The sequence below is a fragment of the Mustelus asterias genome, chromosome 8 (genome assembly GCF_964213995.1).
Source record: "Mustelus asterias chromosome 8, sMusAst1.hap1.1, whole genome shotgun sequence".
Lineage (NCBI taxonomy): Eukaryota > Metazoa > Chordata > Chondrichthyes > Carcharhiniformes > Triakidae > Mustelus > Mustelus asterias.
In genome coordinates, this window is record NC_135808.1 from 105,359,698 (window position 1) to 105,382,962 (window position 23,265).

General features: G+C 40.4%; 1 protein-coding gene across 7 annotated transcripts in view; it reads left to right on the forward strand.

Annotated features, from left to right (window-relative positions):
* Positions 1-23,265, forward strand: part of rnf220a (ring finger protein 220a) — a 463,658-nt gene that overhangs the window by 348,928 nt on the left and 91,465 nt on the right. For 5 of the 7 annotated variants that reach the window (XM_078218667.1, XM_078218666.1, XM_078218669.1 and 2 more), the window contains 2 exons: positions 15,660-15,706; positions 22,004-22,142. In XM_078218667.1, the coding sequence (XP_078074793.1) occupies positions 15,660-15,706; positions 22,004-22,142 (186 nt within the window). Of the gene's footprint in view, positions 1-15,659; positions 15,785-22,003; positions 22,143-23,265 lie in introns of all 7 variants that reach the window. The other 2 variants (XM_078218665.1, XM_078218670.1) reach the window with 1 other exon arrangement.

The window sequence follows — 23,265 nt, forward strand, 5'->3', positions numbered from 1 at the left end:
ATTCAAATTCAGTGTGAAATTTACCAACTGGCTAAATGTTACTGTACTTTGCAACATCAAGTTTAAGCCATCAGTGTGAAATCAGTTTTCACCACTAATAAACATAATGCAAATTTGTTAGTAAGGTGTGACCTGACTCCAAAGTAGGATAAGGTTTGCCACTGCAGTTGCAATGTGAATGTATCTGAAGATGGTTTATTTCCATTTGCGTGTTCAAAGCTGGTTGATTGTAAGCGATGATTCCACACTGAGGAATATGCAAGTACATCCCAGACATAGTCAAATAATGATCCTTTCACGGTAGGAAAATGTGCAGTGCAAGCCCTTATGCGCCCAGGTTAAACAAGCTGGCAATATATTTGTGAAACGTTCAAAATGTTATTCGGACATCAAGGGATGATTTATAATATTTTTAAAGGAGTTCTTCCATCCACCAACAAATGTGTCTGTTACAATTTTTATAATTGTTGGGAAATGCACATTTTAATGGTGTTGCCACAACACATTTCTTAAATTTAAGCTGTGACAGTTCACTTAATACACAAGATCCCAGTTAAGCCTGAAAATGTCTTTACACTTTCTGCCTAAGGGCGGCTTATATACAACGTGGAATAGAAGGTATTGGAGAAGTACAGGTGATGGATCCAATGACATTTATTATTTTGGTCACCTCTTACCGTAAATCCCAGGTTATAAGTTGTGCCTTTGTGTTAGTTCAGAGCTTCTTCTGTTAACGTAGTTTTCGTGATTGCAAGACTGTTCCAACTTCCCAAAAAAAAAGCCTCATACTTGTGAAATTTTAGCAAGAGGGTAAGAGAGAACTGCATGGAGTTTAAGTCCTTTGATCCAAATTCACACCAGTTCTATCAAGCAAGAGTCTGTTTACTGTCTGTTGACTGAAAGATTTCAGGAGACTCCTGAATGTCTCTCGGCTGGATGGCTGAGAGTATAGGTCAAGAATTTCAATTTGTTTTTTCACAAAATTGGTACTTACCAGGAGTGAAGTTAAATTCCTAGTTTTAAGCTTGTAACTGAGTAAATCACAATAGCTTTAACTTGCACTTTTCCATAAATCACTTTGATACAAAGCTTAAAATGGATATCAGTGCACACTCCGAGATGTAAGATAAATATAACTCACCTATTTTGGAGTGACGTTTCTGGTTGAAAGTCACTTACTTGTGTTGTGAGGGTTTCAAACTGAAATACCAGATTTTGTGGAAAGTCTAATCCATCCTGCGAAAGGCATGAGCTTAGATTCTGGCAGTTTCCAGGGTAAATGGAAGTCAGCAAGACAAAATTGCCTTTTTCCAAACTCTCTTGTAATCTGCAATAGATCAGTTTTACACTTTCTTTCACTGTTACACCTCTTAGAGTTCTCTGCAGTATTCAGTAATACAAAGACCAGTTACTTGCTCTCATGTCTTTTCATGCTGCTCTGTAATCAGGTCCTCAGAGGTGTGTGTGTATGTGTGTGTGTGTGAATGCTCTCTGAAATCATCTCCTGTCTTCTCCCTGTGTTGGTGTGGTATTAATATAATTCTGCCTGTGGGCTTGTCTTGCCCATCTATCTTGGAGGCTAAAGATGCAAAAGCCCTAGCTGTACAAGTACCGTAAAACAGGCAGAACTGCAGCCAAATTTGAGGAGTTTGGTAGAAATGTGGGAACACTATTGTCTAAATGTCCCTTCATAGAAATCATAGAAATCATAGAAACCCTACAGTACAGAAAGAGGCCATTCGGCCCATCGAGTCTGCACCGACCACAATCCCACCCAGGCCCTACCCCCATATCCCTACATATTTTACCCGCTAATCCCTCTAATCTACGCATCCCAGGACACTAAGGGGCAATTTTAGCATGGCCAATCAACCTAACCCGCACATCTTTGGACTGTGGGAGGAAACCGGAGCACCCGGAGGAAACCCACGCAGACACGAGGAGAACGTGCAAACTCCACACAGACAATGACCCGAGCCGGGACTTGAACCCAGGTCCCTGGAGCTGTGAAGCAGCGGTGCTAACCACTGTGCTACCGTGTGTGTGAATTTTGTGATCAAGTGGCAATTCTGTGACAAACCTAATAAGATACTGGAATGAAAACCTGTTTCAGAATCAACAATTTACTCTTGGGTTCTTCTTCCAATTAAAACTCATATAGTTCAGATTTCTGACTGAACTTTGAACATGATGGTTAATTTTCATGCATTATTATTGATTTAGTTGCATAATCCATTTTACCTAATCAGAGGTCTCGATCCAGAAAAAACACTATAAAGTTGATATTATTGTAAATTATAGGAAGATAGTGGTTACGCTACTGAACTAGCAAAGCATCGACCTATACTAATGAGCTGGAGGTGAATTCAAATTCTATCATGGTAACTGAGAGTTTAAATTCAATTGACTAAATAAATCTGGATTAAAAATCTATGGAGTTCACTAATTTCTTTCTGAGAAGGAAATCTGCCGCCTGTCATCCCTGACTTATATGTGACTCCATACCCAAGTATAGTGTGATTGACCGAACATGAAGGCAAAATACTGCGGATGCTGGAGTTTGAAACAAAAACAGAAAATGTTGGAAAATCTCAGCGGGTCTGACAGCATCTGTGGAGAGAGAGTAGGGCCAACGTTTTGAGTCAGGTTGACCCTTTGTCAGCTCTGAATGTGATTGATTTAACTGCTTTCTCAAATGTCCAAGTTGACCACTTGGCTGTATTCAAGAAGGCAGCTCACCAACACCTCTTCAAGAATAGTTCGGGATGGAAAATAAATGCTGACCTTATCATTGATAGCAAATCCTGTGAATTAATTAAAAAATATATCATTGGAAAAATTTAAGTTACTTAGTTTACTGTTGGGATAACCTGTCGCAGGATAACGAAAGGTAATTCCTCCGAAAGAGGAATCTACCTGTCACTGTCGTCATTATTTAATAGAATCTGAGTGATTTCTGATCAAATCTCACGAATGTATTTTTCTTTTAACAGCAGTAGCATTGTGGGCTCTGTACTAGTCGGGTGTGGTTGGGTGCCTGTGATTCCTTGGAGACTGATTTCTTAACTTTTTTGAGCAGTGTAATCCAGGACAGAAGGCGAAAGATCAACTGGGCAGTTCTCTTGGATATATCTGCTTGGCTTTTCTTTTGCTCAGATATCAAGTAGTTTAGTAACAAAGTTAATTTAAAAATTGAACAACTGTGACTAAAGATCTTTTTCAGACTTATCAGTGTTATGATTCTGTATGACGCTGTTGAGTGGGGGAGGAAGCAGACCGTGAAAATCAGAATTGAAATTTTCCAGTATTCTGAATATATTAGAATTGCAATGGGAATTACTTGCCCTTGATATTCTGTGTTGATTCCTTAAAAATTGCACTGTTACGCATAAGTATCATTACTCTTCTTGCTGGATCTGGTTTCTTACCTTCATTGGCCTGGGTTTTTCTGTTAAACAAGGATAACCATGAAGCTATCAGTGCTCACCATTAATAAATAGTACGTTGGGCAGTAACACCCAGTAATCACACACTCACGGTTAAACACAGAAATCAGGAAGTTGTACCATTCCTCTAGAAGCAGGGGCTTAACAGTGGCTGGAATTCTCTGGCCATTCACGCTGATGGGATTCTGTGGTCTCGCTGGCAGTGCATCCCCTGCCGAGGATTTCCTTGCGGCGTGGGGAGGCTTCAGTGGGAATTCCCATTGACAGCAGCGGGACCGGAAGATCCCGTCGCCAGTGAATGGCGCGCCAAACACTGAGGGCAGGCCAGAAAATCTCGCCCAGTATCTTTCCAAGAAACTTGCCATTGAAATATGTGTAATGGTGTGAAGTCGCTGTAATTAAGTGATAAGTACCCATTAAACTCAGCAGAAAATGGAAGCACTCGTCCATTAGGAGCACTCGGTCAATCTCAGGTGATGTTTTGAGATGCTGCTGACAGCCTGGATTTGCTGTCACTGAAACGTGCAAGCCATGTTGCCCTAACCCAGGAACAGACTTTGGAACTTATTTTTATGTTTTTAAATCTGTTTCTCTTAATTTTTTAATTTTTAGTTTTTAAATGCAATTTCTTTTAATTTTACTCGACCCTTTATCAATTAGGGAAAAATGATAGCTGTTTATCTGAAATATTTAAGATACTAACTGTGTATCAAAGAAAATATCTATCCTGCTTGTCACAAATGCATTTATCCTTGACAGGATTAGGAGTGACCATTATACAGTCTTTGTGGAGCCCAAATCTCATCTCTACACTGGGCAGTAACCTCAGTGCGTCTTGTAGCACTGCCACCGTGCAAAGTGGGATAGATTCTGAAAAGATCTAGCAGCTCAGAATTGGGTATGCATGAGTTGCTGTGAGCCACAATCTGTAATCTCCTCGCCTAGCATACCTTTCGCTCAACCGTTACTATCAGACCCAGAAAACAACCTAATTCAATGAAGAGTTTCGAAGACAATATCAGGGACAGCAACAGGCATACCTAAAAGTGAGGTGCCAACTTGGTGGAGCAACAGCACAGTGTTACATGTATTATAAACAAAGGAAGCAACAAGCTACCGACAGAACTCAGCACATTGACAAGCAATGCATTAATTGAAAACTCTACAATCTTGCCACATCCAGTCGTGAATGGTGGTTGAAAATCAGACAACTATCAAAAGAAGTAATGGCTTCATATTCAATTCTCGCCCCCCCCCCCTCTCCGTATTCAATTCCCCCCCCCCCCCTCCAAAAAATAGCCCAGTCACATGAGTACAAAGAAGAAATCTGAAGCGCTTCATCCAGAAGTTCCAAGTAGATTATCCAACTTGGCCTCCTTCTGAGGTTCCCACCGTCATAGAAGCCAGACTTGAGCCTACTCTCAATCACTCGCAAAATGATAGAAGGGATCATTGATGATGCTATCAAGAGGCATTTTCTCACTAATAACCTGTTTACCAGTACTAAGTTTGGGTTCCACTCGGGCCACTAGACTCCAGATTCCATTACAGCCTTGTTCCAAACATGGTCACGAAGAGACGAATTCCAGAGGTGTGGTGAAAGTGTTAGTGACTATCCTTGACATCAAGACAGCTTTTGATTGAGTGCTGCATCAAGAAGTCTGAGCAAACTAAAAGTCAATGGGAATCAGGGGACAACTCTCCACTGATTGGAGACATACCTATCACAGTGGAAGATGGTTGTGGTTGTTGGAAGCCAGTCATCTGACCCACAGGATATCAGTGCAGAGGTTCCTCAGAACCCCTTTCCTAGGTATAACCAACCATCTTTAGCTGCTTCATCAATGATCTTACCTCCATCATATGGTCAGAAGCGAGGGTGTTCACTGATGATTGCACAGTGCTTATTCCCATTCAAATCTCCTCTGATAGGAAGCAGTCTTTGCCAGCAAAACCTAGTCAACATTCATGCCTGTGTTTATAAGAGGCAAGTAACATTCATGCCGCCCGAGTCCAGATAATGACCATCTCCAGCAAACTAAATTATAGTCACCAGGGTAACTGGGCAGATACATATTGTGGGTACAACAGCAGGCCAGAAGCTAGGTATTCTGCAGTGGATCACTCATCTCCTGTGCCCACACCACCCCTTACTAAAGCCTTTCTATTATCTCATGCTCCCAACAGTAGCTCAAGACCATTTAGGACAAAGCAGCCTATTCATCACCGTAAACTTTTACTCCCTCCACAACTGATGCACTGTGGAGGTAGTGTGTACCATCTACAGGATGCACTGCAGAAACTCACCAAGGCTTCTTCAACAAGGCCTCCCAAACACTTGGCTTCTACCGCCCGGAAAGATAAGGGCAGCAGACACATGGGAATACCAATACCTGTAAGTTCCCCTGACTTGGAAATGTATCACCATTCTTTTATTATTGGATTAAATTCCTGGAAGTCCCTCCCCTGTCAGCACTATGGGTGCATTTTCACCACATGAACTGTAGCGGTTCAAAAGGCACCACTTTCTCGAGTGACATTAGGGATAGGTAATATATACTGACCTTGCCAACAAGCTCATATCCTGTGAATCAATTAAAAAGAAGCTTTCCAGTATAAGTATTGGTCCTGTTCATAACACTTTCTTATTTTCTATTTGTTTTAAATAAAGTTTCATTCAATTAACATAAAATGTTTATGTTTTGGAATGGTTTGTCTCATCACCGTCAAAAAGAAGGGCATTGCCACTGCACGGCGAAACTGATGTCGTCTCTTATCACCAATGTAAGCCAACTTCCAGCTCGGATGAAAACCTCTAGGGATGAAAAACCTTCAGCAGCCTAGGCTTTCCTGATTAGAAGATGTTGCCTGATGCTGAACTTTTCTATGGAAAATAATAGGAAAACATTAGAAGGATAATCACAGTGAGTCATGCACAATGAGGACAATATAAAGAGAAAATGGAATTAATCTGTGTTAAGACTGTAGTAAATCAGAATTGCGCTTTCTTTCTGTTGTCTTGGCAATGTTGTTCAAATGCCACTGTCGTCTTCCAGAGGGGCAACAAATGGGGTCTTTTGATTTACTTTAGATCCAGGCTGTAGTTTACAGTATTATATGAACCAGAAACATCATGTTGAATCAGTTTGAATGAATAGCCTAACTCACCGACAGGCACCGATTGGGGCTAGATTCTGTCAGTGCAACACAGATGTTAAAGTACACAGGAGTGTGATTACCAGATAATTAATTAATGATGATAGTGTAATCACTTCTAATTAATTCAGTCTTAACTGTTTTGGACGCAACATTCCGAGAAGTACTATGTACTAAGAGTGTCAGGTAAGTAAAGTTCAACCTCCTTTTATTAGTCTGCTGTCCGCTTAATCACGGACCCAACAATTTCACTCTTATTGCCATTGGGATTAAGATCAGCTTCCAAGCAGCTACTCAGCTGTGGTGATAGCAATCTGCTTGTAACAGAACCATATGTGAATATTAATGAGTAGTGGGTGAGGATTCAGGCTATATTTTAAATTCCAGGAGAAGAGCTGACGTGACTTCCCCATTTTATCTGAAGCCTCAAGTGCATTGCTCTCTTTTAATGTAGCATTTGTACTGAGTTCCATCGGGTTCAATATTTATATATGAACTGATTAAATGTCGTTAGTTTAGATTTATGGTACTTAATCTGTTTGTTTCTGCAAATAAAATAATTTCGGAAGATATCACTAAATGAAGAATTTTCTAACTTCTTTCACGAGATGTGAATGGTGCTGGCTAGGCCAGCATTTATCGCCCATCCCTGATTGTCCCTGAATAGGTAGTGGTGAGCCACCACCTTGAACCACTGCAGTCCATGTGATGTAGGTACACCTGCAGTGTTGTTGGGAAGGGAGTCCCAGTATTTCAACCCAGCCACAGTGGAAGAATGCCAATATAGTTCCAAGTCAGAATGATGTATGACTTGGAGGGGAACTTGTCAGATGGATGTTCCCATCCGTCTGCTGCCCATACCTTTCTAAATGGTAGTGTTCATGGGTTTGGAAGGTGCTGTCAATGGAGCCTTGGTGAGTTGCTGCAGTGCATCTTGTAGACGGTACACTGTTGCTACTGTGCATTTGATGGTGAAGGGAGTGAATGTTGAAGGTGATGGGTGGGGTGCCAATCAAACGCTTTGTCCTGTATGGTGTTGAGCTTCTTCAGTGTTATTGGAACTGCACTCATCCAGGCAAGTGGAGTGTTCGATCACACCCCTGACCTGTGTCTTATAGATGGTGGACAGACTTTTGGGAGTCAGGAGGTGAATTACTCACTGCAGAATTCTGAATCTCTGACCTTCTCTGGTCGCCACAGTATTTATTTGACTTGTCCAGTTCTGTTTCTGGTCAATGGTAATCCCCAGGATGTTGTTAGTGGGGAATTCAACCATCTCCCTTTGACGTTCAATGAGGTTATCATAATGATAACCTCATTGAACGTCAAAGGGAGATGGTTGGATTCTCTCTTGTTGGAGGTGGTGATTTCTGAGCAATAATGTTACTTGCCATTTATCAGCCCTAATTTGAATGTTGTCCAGGTTTTGCTACACGTGGGCACGGACTGCTTCAGTATCTGAGGAGTCATGAATGGTGCTGAACATTGTGCAGTTATCAGCAAACATCCCCACTTGTGACCTTATGATGGAGGGCAGTTCATTGATGAAACAGCTGAAGATAGTTGGGCCTCGCACACTATCCCAAAGAACCCCTGCAGTAATGTCCTGGGACTGAGATGATTAACCTCTAAGAACCTAAAACATCTTCCTTTGTGCTAGATCTGAATCTAATCAGTGTAGAGTTTGCCTCCCTGATTCCCATTGACTCCAATTTTGCTAGGGCTCCTTAATGCCACTCTTTGTTCGACACCGCCTTGATGTCACTCTCACCTCGCTTCACCATGGTGGGGAGGTTGGAAGTGGCCAACAAAAGAGACCTCCGTCTTTGAGATCCTCTCATAAAGAGCACCAAAGAGGTGATGGAAAGACTGATTGGATGTTTTTAGCCCTCTCTTGCACTCAAGCAGGAAAGGGCTAAAAACTGGTGGCAAGTTCAGAGTTCAAAACTGTCAGAATAATGTTGGCTGAATAGATTCTATTCACAGAGCTAAAGAACAAATTAAAACCCAGAGCTGAGGCATTCCCTCATAATTCAAGCTCAACAAATGGCAGTAAAACTTGTCTGAACCATTTTCAATTTTGTATCTCAAATCAGTCTCTCCTGAGGCTGATACAGGAAATCATACCTGCAATAAATAAATCTGTTCCTCTTTGCTGCCTATCATTAATGATCCTTCGCTTAGAAGAAAAATATCTTTGTCTCCTTTTGAGGGTGACAGTCCCTTGCATATGTTCCACAGAAATCAGCAGAGGGTGGACCAACATATGCACTGACGAGCTTGCAGTTTCTGATGAGCCTTATTCACTTGCTTTCTGTGTTACCCTGTATGGCAGGAACAGAAAATAAAGGGCATTTCTTAATTTGAAATGAATTTTTGTTAGCTTTTTAAAAAAAAACATGTGTCAACCTCTCTGATGTATTCAAAAGGCTTTATATTGGCCTTTCCATCACCTCTGCCTCTATGGGTTCAAAGCTAATCCTGGGTCATAATATCATCCTGCTTCAGTAATGTGCTATCAGGTTTGTACCCTGTGGAAGACAGTAGAAGAATTGTATTTCTCTGGAGCCTGGATATTAAGAATTCAGTAGTAGTTACACTAGTGGGCCCTGCGTAATTGAGCTAGGTTTTCCTATTCAGCCGAGCCTTTCAAAAGTACATTGTCGATTAGAGCAGAGATTATTCATTTAGTATTTAGCTAGAGACAGCTGAATAATCTGCATATAGCCGTGGATGGCTTTTTCACCCCCCCCCCTTTACAGTTGATATTACTTGTACCTAAAAATTAATGTGGCATCGCTCAATATGCAGTTAAGAAAGAACAAAGAATTACAATGTAATAGGCAGTGTTCTGCAGCGTTAAATTTCTAATTACGTGCAGAACAGTTTTTAAAGAAAAGGATAAGGGAAGGAAAATGCATAAATTTGTACAATGAGCACTGGGGATTGGGAGTAGATTGAGGACAGTTTGGAGTGAGACTGTCGAGTGAAATGGACTCGCGAAATAGCCTAGTTTTCCTACCACAGCACGTTTAATCTGCTGTGTGATTGCTATTTAAATTAAGACCCTAATTGTCATGATAAATTATTTCTTCAATGAATTTTCATACAGGCAAGAGCAGACTCCTTGAGATTTATTGCTTTTTAAAAATTTGATGTGCCCCCTTTGATGTTTGATCCAATGAACTTGTTCCCAATACCTTGACACGAAGATAATGCCAGCGAATATACTGGGGTGGGGTGCAGAAATTGTTTCTTTTCTCCAGTAGATGCCTTGATTCCCTTAATATTCAGTCAGTATAATTGCAGAGATAGTAACTAATGTTACTATCAATTGAGGAGGGTTTGATTGGCTCCCCTCTTTTCCCTCTTCTCGCTTTTTGTTAGAACAGATATACTTGCCAATTCAGCAATTGTTTAACTGTTTACATACTGCGATCATAAAAGTCACAATCAGACAGGTTTTCTCAAGTTTTAACAAAGAAAGCAGGATGGTTTTTATTGCATTTAATCCAATCTAAGTAAAAATAATATATGCTCCGACCTCTGCACACTTGAAGTTCGCACATGAATAAATAGATTATAGAGTGGGGAACAATATGTTAGAGTCCAGTAAGATTAAAGTTTGTGGACTTTGAGTTTATTTATTCGTGTCACAAGTAGGCTTACATTAACACTGTAATGAAGTTATTGTGAAAATCCCCCTGTCGCCACACTCCGGTGTCTGTTAGGGTACATTGAGGGAGAATTTAGCGTGGCCAATCCACCTAGCCAGCCCATCTTTCGGACTGTGGGAGGAAACCGGAGCAGAAGTGGGGAGAATGTGCAGACTCCACACAGACAGTGACCCAAGCCGGGAATCCAACCCGGGTCCCTGGTGCTGTGAGGCAGCAGTGCTAACTACTATGCCACCGTGATGGCCCTGGCTTTAGACAGAAATTGGGATACTGTTGCATGATGCTTTGAGGCGAATCAAAGATGCAGACATTCTCTTAAAAGAGACTATGTAAGTTCCAGCTAGCTACAATCCAAGTAACTGTTGTATTGTGCAGCAAGGTTCTACAAACAGAAATATAGTGATGACTAAAGAATCTGTTTTAGTGATATTAGTTGAGTTTTCAATATTGGTTAGGATAGCAAGGTGAACTTAGTGCTGCATAGTTGAAATCTGAAGGGCACCTCCCAGTCTTCAATAACTACTGTTAATGCATGCAAAAACCATAAAAGCTGAGGCAAGTGAGTGTCATTTTAAGTCAGTGGTTCTAAAAACGTGCCATGGACTGGTTCAAAATACAAATCATTAACGCGCAACACCACTGCCCCAGGCAATCTGAAAGTGCGGCTGAGAACTCTCATCCCCACTACTCGTATGACGTCACAACCAGATCGGCACACTCGTGTGTGGCATGAGTTATCATAGTCTGAGCAACAACAACATAGTCTCATAAGCAAGATTTGTGTTGATGTTGATCATGTTTGGTTATCATGGATGGAAGCAAGTACAGTATTAGTTTCTCAGAAAATGATTATTTCGATTTTCTAACATTTAGAACGTTGCAAAGAACAAAGAGAACAAAGAAAAGTACAGCACAGGAACAGGCCCTTCGGAACTCCAAGCCTGTGCCAATCATGACGCCCTAACTGAAAGGAAAACCATCTGCCCTTACTTGGTCCATACCCGTCCATTTCCTCCCTATTCATGTACCCATCCAGAAGCCTCTTAAATGTGCTAATGTGCCTGCTTCCACCACGTCCTCTGGCAGCGCATTCCAGGTACCCACCACTCTGAAAAACTTGCCCTGCACATCTCCCTTAAACTTTCCTCCTCTGACCTTGAACCTGAAATATACACATTCTCTTGTTGCATTAATATTTATAATATGAAAATGTCTATACTTTTGTTTCTGGCAAGAAGTAATAGTATACTTTTGGCTTTGAGACTTTGAATAGGATTTCTTGTGTGGACTCTTCTCATGAAGCTTTCTTTGGAATTTAGTCTGCTGATAGGATCATTAGCTTCCCCAGGCAAGCCTGGGTACATGGCAGGGGGCAAAGTGTGAACGCTGATCCATTGCTCCTCATTGCTTTCAGACAAACTTAAAGACAGGCGTCCTCTGAAGCTGTCATGGTCCCTCTCCCCCTGGGCGACCAAAAGCACTGGGACACTGTTGAACAATCGAAGGTTCAGAGTTCACCTTGGACAGGCAAAAATTACATGGAGAAGATAAACCAGTGGACTCCCCCAAGGCTCAGTACTGGCTCCAACCCTGTTCAATTTGTACATAAATGATTTTCCAAAAACTACCTTTTGAAAATTCATATATGCCACCAATATCTATCTTGCAATTCAAGGTGACTTTGACACCTTGGACCGGACCATAAATGAGGACTTGCCAAAACTTGAACAATATTGCAATACATGGGGACTCAAGCCAAGCCCTGCAAAAACAGTATTCAGCTTATTCCATCATCACAATGCAAAAGCCAATAAAGAGCTCAACATCCAAATGAATTAAAACAAGTTAAAGCACTATTCAGCTTCAACATGTTTTGGAGTGACCTGAGATAGGACACTAACCTGCCGGGAACAACAAAAACAACTGCAGGCAAGGTCAGGTCCAGGAACAATTTGATTGCCAAACTAGCTAGCTCAATGTGGATATTGCTACCACCACCCTCCGAACCTCGCACTCATACTCATTAACAGAATACTGTGCCTCTGTTTGGCCAAGATCATTGTGCGCGTGCACACACACACACGCATGCGCGCACGCACATACACACACAGTTGACACCCAGCTGAATGCTACTATGCATATCATTACTGGAACACTACGCTCAACAACACCTCCTGTTCTGGTAAGCAACACTCCTGCACATATCTGCTGACTTGCAACAACCCGCAAAATGATAGAAAAATTTTGCACTGATCTATTCAGCCCAAGGTATGGACGACTCCTATCAAGAAGGTTGATCTGGAAAAATCCTCCTACACAGGACTTCAATGCAAATTCCACCTGGACAAATGAATGAGAATCATTGGACATGACAAACAGCTACCTGGTCTCAAATCCAACCCAACAGCTGCCTGATTTCAACCTTCCAAGGAAAGAGTAGTCCACCTCAACAGGTTCAGGACTGGCCACAAACCCTGCTTGGCCAATCTCCTCAGTTGGGGGAAAAGCGCCAGCCCCCTATGTACCTGTGGGAGAGAGCAAACTATGCACCACATCTGCAGACTCAGCGGAGGCCTATCTGCACTCAACACAGTGGGACTGGGAGAAACTGCTTGGCTTTGGGCCTATGCACTTGCTAAGTTAATAAAATAGTATACCTGTGATATTTAATAAAATAGTTAATGAAGATTAATTAATTATGTTTATTCTGAAAATTCAACAAAATATTTAAAGCTTCAAGAAGTTCCTATTTATGATTTCTTTTTGGCAGTGGCAAGCAAAAGCAGGTAGGGTAGGGAGGTAGATTTTTTGAGGGGTCTTCTGCCCTAATTAAGTGGTTTGTGGCATGCATTTGTCCTGCTTTTGTTGTGTTTTAAGCAAGAAAATTGTTTCTACCATAAGCTTCACAGCCACAGGATGTCACAAAGCGCTTTAGCGCTATTGACATGTAGTGTATGTTACTGTGCAGCAATGTTCTATGAACAGAAATACAATGATGACTAAATAATCTGTCTTAATGATATTGGATGAGGTTTCAGTATTGATCAGGCCACCAAGGAAAATTCCCCTGATCATCATTGGATAACAGTGCCACAGAATCTTGTATGCTCACCTGAGAAAGCAGGTGGGAACTTGGTATAAAGACTTGCCCAAAAGATGGCTCCTCCAACAGAGCCATTCTCCATCAATGCTGCATTGGTGTGTTATCAGCTGATCACTACCTTATTTTCCAAAAATTTATCTAATGCTTTTTTAAAGAACTGCAACATCAGTTTCTAAAGTGTTGTTTCACACTGTGAGGAAAAGTAATACTTGCAGAAATCCAACAACCTCTTCTTTGTGAGTATGAGTGGTCCCTTGGTCTGATCATTTGAAGCACTGTGTCTGCTTGAACATTACCATTGCCTTGTCAGAACCCTCCAACTTTATAACTTTCCGACAAACGCAAACTTGGATTGTTAAGAGATCAGCTAACTCTTTATCCAAACTGTAACCTTCATAGTCTTGATGGCTCAGTCACTGAACATAACCTAGTGAAGCCATCAAGGAGAAACACAATTTTTGTAGTTCCATGATAAGAATGACATGGGGAAGGGAATTGGAAAGAAAGACTTTTTTTGGTGGATTTTTATTCTGCCTTTTTGACATAATACTCTAGCATGGTAACTTTGATTAAACAGAAGGAAAAAGGGTTCAACTATGACATTTTATTTTACCTAAAAAAAATTTGCTGTAATATCCATGCGTTAAATAGATCTAACCATTGTGTGCTCAATAGGTTGTTTTAAAATAAAAGTGTTTTTTTTTGTTGTATTGTTAAAAAGCATAATGATGCTGCTCCCTGTTATCAGCCTGCAAATGATGAGCGGCACAGTCTCTCATTGATTTTTACCCAGGAAAGGGAGCTTCTACATAAATTAGACCTTCCTACTGTGTTTGGGCACTGTTTTAAAACCTTTACTTATTTATTTTTGGTGTCTAGACATGAGCGAGTATTAAACCATCTTTGACTTGCAATACATTAAACCGGGCAGCAATGTATTACTAACTGTATGGCCTAATTGAGTTTCCTTGTTCAACTACTCCTGGTCTCTCTAATTTAGTAGTCGAAAGAGTGTGCTATTACTGATATACCGACAATTTGCTGCCATTTAACTTTTGTTCTAGAACATTTATTTTTATCTTTTTATTAAATAGTAATGAATGTCAAATTTCCATTTTTTTTCTTTTACTGAATTGTTGATGGGTTTCTTTAAAGGGTTGACAAATCTCCTGTTAACCCATGTTGTACTGAGCCATAAGAAAAGAATTTGCTTGAATACAGAATCTCACTGTGTTCTCGAGATTCTGCACAGCACTTCACAATTACTTTTTGCAGTGCAATCACTGTTGAGCTGGCTAACCAACCATTCCAATATTTGCACAGTAAGCTCACATTAATGGCAGATGAGATAAATGGCCAATACATTTTTATAATGATGCTGCTTGAGAGAGAATTGGTACCCAGGATACAGGGGGAATTCCCTGCTCTTCCTTGAACGGTCCCATGGAACCTATACATCCATGTGAACAAGCAAACTGGATTTAACTTCCCATCCTACATTTCTGAGAGTTGGCACTTAAATAAACAGTGCCAATTTTTGCAATGACTGGAGTGGTCAATATATCCCAATGGCTAAAGAAATCTGCAGCAACAGAGGGGAAAAGTACATGGTACAGGTGTTGATTCACAAACATTTTTCAGAAGAAGTTGAGCGTGCCCCCAGTTGAAGTTTCTTAACTGTGCTTTGCATGAATGATATGAAATGGAAATGTTTTTGGATAGAGTGAATTAATATATGTATTGTAAAACAGAAAACATGCTTGCTTGCTTGTCAGCTGTGTTGTTCTCTATAGTGCTTTGCTACAGAGTACAAATGGATCAGAAATGCATTCATCCATAGAGCTAACATTAATGTTGCAGAAACCCCCATACAGCAACCTTCACCAGTAGTGTAGAGGATAATAGAACCTAGCCATGTACATTGTTTATCAGATGCACGATGTAGAAAGGTAGTAAAGAAGTGTCTTGACAGTGTAATGTAATGAGGGTTGGTGGTGGAATGCTTTTATCAGTCAGATTTTCGCTGGACTGGTAAATGTACTAGTCTCTTCCTATTAGGCGAGCTAAATATACTGCTATTCATGTACCTGTTGATACTTGGTATTCCTTCATTGTTAAGTTAAAATTCAGTTCACAGTTTGACAGATTAGTTGTAGACTTTTATTTAAAATTCAGCTCCCGCAAATACTTAATATCTTGTTAAATTATATGAGAATTTTAGAATGTTTTAAAGAAAGAACATTGATAGTAAATTCTTGTTTCTTTCGTGTTTTCCAGCACGGATAGGGAAAAACAAGAGGAAGAAGGCCTCAGAGGATGGCCAGGTATGTCCACTATGCAATGAGACGCTCTCTGGATCTGTGGAGGAGATGAGTAGACATGTGGAAGCCTGTCTGGACAAGGTAGTTGTTGGGCATGTTGGACCACCAACAAGTCTTTTTTTACTTCTCTCGGACCTTATCAGAAACCTGATTTAGGATATCAGTATATTTCTGTTGTTTCAGGTGACTGACTCATCTTCCGAGTGCTCCCAGAGCTATAACACTCTTCCCATTGGTAATTTCCCCAATATCTTTTTCCCAGTATTCTTACGTCTAATAAACATTCTCCCCTTGCTCCCACACCTGGTCATCTCTATCCCAGCTCACCATAATCTTTCTTAAACTAGCTTCAGCCACTGTGGCTCTACAGTGTCCTTCCATGGTGCTTCATTGGGTATACCACATTCATGGCTGTCACATCGTTTTGCACTTGGCATGGTCAGTGTAGGTAACCAAGTCCCTGCTAACATTTTTGAGCAAAACTTCAATGACTCGGCAAATGCGCTTGACACCCGCATGGCAAGCCAGGAAGCGAATGGCTGGCTTAGCAATACCCTGGATATTATCGTGAAACAATTCTGCAGTGCTGCTTGGCTCCACTTTTCCCTCTACCCAACATGATCTTCTGTCACTGATTAAACAATCACTTGTACCGCTCACACCCTGCTTCCCCTGATCACTTCTATTTTGTTAGCGCATCATTTCCAGATGCTCTTGTCTTTGCTTTCCTCCTCCTATCTCTTGCATTTCATGGCACAAACCTCTACCTACTCCTTTCTCTGTTCTGAGCACTGCTGGCACTTCACCAGTACAAACTCCATTATAAAACACGTCATAATGACATACTCTGTTGAATGCTCTTGGACACCATGACCCCCCACATCTCACTACTCTCCCCAGTATACCCAAGAGCATACTGCTGCCATTGTCACAAATTAGCTGTGTCTGCACATCATTTTCACACTCCCAGTGTGACAGTCACCTGACTCGTGGACCCTGCAGCGAACCCTCCTTTCTCTCCCCAAGAATGGCCACAGTGGAACACTGTTTTACTCCTTTCATCTAACCAGACTCCCAACTACTATTAGAACCTAAGGCTTCTGTCTTTACAACACCAAGCCACATGCCTACTCACACCAATACATTACCTCCCATTTATCTGCAACATAAACACTGCCCCTACCATCTTCATGCATATCCTGGGATTCAAAATAAGGCAAGACACAAAACTGAGCACATCGCTAAAAATACATAATCAAGTTTGCTGATTGACAGATTCCATGAAAATATGAACATAATTTGAGGCAGAAAAGACTGCTTAAACTACCAGAAGAGTATGCCATAAAAACACTTTCATTTATCTGATCGTAAATCAGTGGCCCTGATATATTTTGTGTGGCATAAAGCAGCCTATCTTCTAACTCGATGTGAGCAATGACATTAGTTCGGTTAGTCATTTAATAGGTTTCCACATTTGAGTACTCTATCCAGTCCACTGTGCTTCAGATGTCACACGCTGTCTAGTGAAAATTTCTGTGCCATACCAAAAGAACGTTTAAAGAAATAAAAACAGTCATTTTCAATGTGTCAAATTACTGTCCATGAACGAAACGTACCCAAATCAAAATGTTACGGAATCTTAATGGACACTCTCGCAAACAAAACCAGGGCACTTACTTCAAGCTTGGGTAGCAGTTAATGCTTGATTGAACTCACCCTGTGTTTAATTAACATCAGCTGGACTTCGTAACCTTAAAACAACACATGCCTACACTTCAGCTGCTAAATGATGTATTGTGTTTTATGTAGTCATGTTCCTGTATTGAGAAAAGAGCGTATCCTGTGATTTACTCCATGTGGTGAGATTAGGCCCAGCAGTTTTCTCAATTTTGTTGCTCTTTCAAGATCATTTGGGTTCTTGGATTTATAGTTTTTATAAGAACTACTTTATTATATTTTAATTCCTTGTCAGCTATCCCGTTTATTGTGCAGTCCAAATTATTCATACAATGCAGGGAATGGAACTATTTGAAAGAAAACATATAACTTTAAAGGATTATTTTAATGCAAAATTGATGTAGATCCCATTATAAACTGATATGGAGGGTCAAAAATGAAGGTTGTTTTAAAGTGGGGACAGAACAGATCCTTGAAGTATATGGTAAATACTGGGGCATGGTGGCCTGGCTGATTTAAATGGCTAGTTCACATCTGAACCAGAGCAGATCCACTAACAGGTTGGCGGTCAGGAGCAGGAATTTAGCGGCAGAAGCTCATAGTTGAAGACCCATGGGAATGATGCCAGGAATGACATGATGGAGATGATTTGGGAGGCACTTTCCGGTTGCGATCAGGAGGGGAGTCTGAGGAAAGAGAGGCTGGAGGCTTCATTCTAAGGCTTGGAAGAGTACCTCTGCCCTCCTGAACCATAAAGATTCCTAATTGTTTTTTTTATAAATGGCTATCCCTCCATCTATCTCCTCGGGTGGTGGGATTGTCTGATGAGAAAAGATTAGGGAGGCTGAGTCTGTATTCCCTCGAGTTTCAAAGAATGAAGGGCGACCTCATTGAAACTTTAAAATTCCTACAGGGTGTGATAGGGTTGATGTAGATAAGATGTTTGCCCTGACTGTAGAAGCTAAAACCAAGGGACATAATCTCAGGATAAGGGATAGGTCATTTAAAACTGAGATGAGGAATTTCTTCACTCAGAGGGCTGTGGAAGCTCAATCATTGAGCGTTTCAAAAATCAGAAATCAATAGATTTCTGGTGACCAATGACATCAAAGGATATGGGGATAGCGTAGGCACTTTTTGGTTGAAAGTGGTGTTGAGGTAAGTGATCAGCCATGATCTGTTGAATGGCAGATCAGGTTTGATGGGCTGAATAGCCTACTTCTATTCCTATGATAGGTCTGGCCTGACAGAGAAGCCATCAGTGCTCCCCTGCTTAGCCCTCCAGCTAAAGTACAGTTGACCATAATCCAGATGACATAATTGAGAAACTGAACTGTATATTTAAACAGGACCCTACCCCTTTCCTGCAGGTATTAAAGAGCAGGAAAATTTGAGACATGGTTAAAAAAACAACGGGATTAGAAGTGAGCAAACTTAAAATCACACCTAAATCTTTTCTTGCTGAGCTTTACAAATGGATTTTGTTAGCCTTTTGATTCAGGATTTAGGATTCCGCTCCTAAGTCAATGATTAATTCAATGCACTTGAGGAGCTTCTTGTGAGTTAGCTTCTCAAATTCTTTCTGAAAGTCCAGGTTTTTAAAAAGAAATTCAAGGCATGTGGGCATCGTTAGTTGGACCCATCTCGAATTTCCCTTGAAGTGAGTGGCTTTCTAGGCTATTTCAGAGGACATTTAAGAATCAACCACATTGCTGCAGACCTGGAGCCGCATGTAGGCTAGAATAGGTAAGGATGGCAAATTTCCTTCCCTAAAGGACATTAATGAATCAGACGGGTTTTTATGGCATCGACAGTGGTTTCTTGGTCATGATTAGCCTTTTAATTCAAGATTTGTTTTGGAATTCAAATTTCACCATCTGCCATGGTGGGATTCAAGAGCATTACCCTGAGTCTCTGGATTGCTAGTCCAGTACCTCGACTCCAATGCTTCCCCCTGTAAATGATGTGCACTGCATTTCCCTGATTCACTAACTAAGTAACTTCTTTAAAATATTTTATTAAGTTATAAGACACAACGTACTTTTTCAGCAACCATGTTGAATGTCTTTAATGATGTCTCTCTATTACCCCTGACACCTCAAGGCATGAGTCAGGAATATCTCCTTTCCTGAATGAGTGCAGCTCCAACAACACTCAAGAAGCTTGACACCATTCAGGACAAAGCAGCCCACTTGATTCGCACTCCATCCACCACCTTCAACATTCACCCCCTCAACCAATGAATCAAGTTGGTAAAAGTGTGTTCCATCTATATGATGCACTGCAGCAACGCTCCTTCAACAACATCTTCTAAACCTGTGACCACTACCATCTAGAAGGGCAAGCACAGCAGATACATGGGAACACTACCACTTCCAAGTTGCCCTCCAAGCCACATGCCACCCTGTGTTCTAACAATATTGCCGTTTCTTCACTGTTGCTCTGTCAAATTCCTGGAAATCCTTCCCTAACAGCACTGGATGTGCCTACATGGACTGCAGAGGTTCAAGAAGGCAGCTCACCACCTCCTTCTCAAGGGCAATTACAGACAGGCAAGAGTGCTGCTTCAACCAGAGACACCGGCATCCCACGAATGAATAAAAAGATATCTAAGTAACTGGTGTTTCTTGCAATACTTATGACCTCTTGCCAATTATTGAAGGCAGACCAATATGTAATTGGCTCTGCCTTATCAACCTTTTGAAAAATTGGTCACAGATTAGCATCCTTTCAATTTGAAGAAATAGTCCTAGATTCTTGTGAACTATTAAAGATAGAAGGGGCTCACTTATCAAACTTGATTAAGGACTCCAGTTCCTTATTGTGTCAAACATGATATCTTGATGCTTTTTGTTATTAGTAATCTTATCGATGACATCGCAAGTTATTGCTATTAGTTGAACATCTTTCAGAATAACACTGATGTGGAGAACTCATTTAATATCTCTGCCATTCCCTGAAAGTCCTTTCTAATCTGTGCTGGAAAATTGTTTGACCAATATTCGCAGTTCACGTGGGACAAGAGATGTAGTCCTAGTCATGCCCACGTAGCTAATTAATTGCTGTAAAGGTAATGAAATGCAACAGGCATTGAATTATAGAGCAAAATATCCCACATATGACCTTTGTACATCTTCAGACCAAAAAATATCATTACTTTTATTGGAATCAGCACCGTTATCCATTATTTCACTCGTCAGAAATTGGTTTAAAATGATGTCAGAATTTTGCCATTTTTCCTTACAACATATCTGGAATATCTTTTCTCTACTGTACAGCAGTCGGCAAGTGAAGTTAGGCCCTAATTACTTCAAAATTTTAAGGAGAATTAAAGGCAGATTCATGGTAATTTTTGCTCCTCTTCTGCTGCAATGCACAACATTGCAACCTGTGTCCGGCAGTGCCATTTGATAATAACCTTTGTGTTTTAAAAAAAAAACTACTATTCAATTTACTTAGTACATAAAAATATGCTGATTAAAAAGTATCGAGACATATTGTAAAGGTATAAATATTCACAATTACAAATAGGAAAATGATAACATTCTCACGCAACAACTTCTGCTGTATTGCATCATTTATAATATATTCTTATATAATATTGCCAAACTACACATTAGTTGAATCAGTCTGTTGAAGTCAGGTGCCGTTGTTGGCTTTTTTTTGCATTAACTTATAGCTAATTTAGTATCATTAGTTTTAATTAGGACTCTATTTTAAGAATTATCACAAATTTCAGTGAATTTGCACTATGTATGCAGTCCTACATTACTATTTCCTGCCTTTAATAAAAATACTTACTTTTCAAATTAAACACAAAAAAACATGGAAGCTGCGTATATAGATAATCTATAATATCGCCCTTCAAGGCATACAAATCTCTAATATATTTTGTTACTGCTAAGAGTATAAGTCGGTGTTTGAACTTCCTAGAGGAATTGGGGTGAAAAAAAAACAAAGGATCTGTAACAAAAAGTGGATGAGAAGCAAGTTTTATTTTTGAAAAAGCAGGAAACCGCAAAAGAATCTTTTGGCTATATTTTGCATATTGGACTCATTTGCTGCCTTGCTAAAATGCCGCACTCCTTTGGAATAGCATTGTAAGTATCAACCTGGTCTAAATTCCTAAATTAACTATTACATTTGTAAAAAAAATTGCTAGAGTGTGCAATTGGTCAGTAAAAGTTCATTTGGGGAAATGATGCTCAGGAAGACTATAGCATTTCAAGTTGAGTAAGTACATATTGAACAGATCTTAGTTTGTTTCAGAAAAGACCAGGAAGAGAATAAATTTGAAACAAGTTGCTGAGGATATAAGATAATCTTTAGCTGAATGAAAGGATTTGCAACATCAGTTTTTCTTGTTTGAAAAACAACTACACGATGGGCCAAATGGCCTCCTCCTGCACCGTAGTGATTCTTGTGTATTCTCACTGTGTCACTCCTGTTTTTGAAGTATTTTGGTTGAGTGATTTCATCGGGCTAACTGGGTAGAAAGAGACACTTTTCTCTTGCAGGAGTTGCTCTTAAAAACAAAGAAAACTGAAAAGATGTTAACTATATGGAACTTAAATGTGGTTGATTAAAACATTCATTATTAAAACAGTTTATTTTAATCCACAGAGAGATGGCTCTTACACGAATGATGACGAGTCAGTGGACATAGAAAATGAGAGTGCAAGTGGGAACAGATTTGAAGAATATGAATGGTGTGGGCAGAAGAGAATACGAGCTACAACCTTATTAGAAGGTGGCTTTCGAGGTATGCAATATTATGCAAGCTTTGTACCTGCCTACTGTTAATTTTTAATTTTATTCTTGCAGAATCAATTTTCCCCACATCTTTAAAATCAAATCCTTGGTATAAATTATTTGTCAATTTGTACATTGTGTAGGGGCAGGGTGAAGATACGGTGGTGGTGAAGAATGAAAGAAATGCATTCTGGCGTGGGTTGGCATGTGGAATTATGATATTGGTGTCATCACAGAGACATGGTTGGAGGAGGGGCAGGACTGGCAATTCAACATTCCGGGGTAGAGGGTCTTCAGGCGAGATAGGGAAGGATGTAAAAGAGGAGGTGGTGTTGCATTATTGATTGAGGAGTCAGTTACTGATGTGAAAAGGGGCGATATCTTGGAAGGATCTTCAATTGAGGCTTTGTGAGTAGAGTTTAGGAATAAAAAGGGGACAGTCGAATTTCTGGGTATGTATCATAGGTCCCCAAACAGTTACCGGGCAATAGAGGAGCAGATATGTAGACAATTCTCTGAGGTGTAACAACTATTGTAACAATAATAGGGTAATTATATTAGGGGATTTCGACTTTCTCAATATTAATTGAGATAGTCATAGAGAAGGTTTATAGGGGGCGGATTTCTTGAAATGTATTTGGGAGAGCTTTTTATGTCAATACGGTAGAAGGTCCAACAAGGGGCAGTGCAGTGCTGGACCTAATTCTGGGGAACAAAGCCAGACAGGCGTTCGATGTAGCAGTGGAAGAGCATTTTAGTGATAGCGGCCTCAACATAGTACGATTTAAGTTTGTTATAAAAGAAGAATAAGATGGTCTGCAGAACAATGGTTTTGGATTGGGGGAAGGCAGATTTTTTTAGAATAAAGCAGGATATGGTCAAAGTAGACTGGGAACAGCTTCTTCTGGGAAGATCTACAGCAGAGTTGTGAGGGAGGGAGAGTGGGTGGGGTTGCGGCAGTGGCTTCAAAAAGGAAAGGGGGAAGAACAGGCCCTACATGTTCCCTTTAGGGTGAATTATAGAAGCAACAAGCCCAGAGAACCCTGAATGTCTAAAAATATTCAGAACTCGATAAAAAAGTAAAGAGAAGTGTTTAGCAGGTGAAAAGGGCACTAATCGGTGGATGCCCTAGT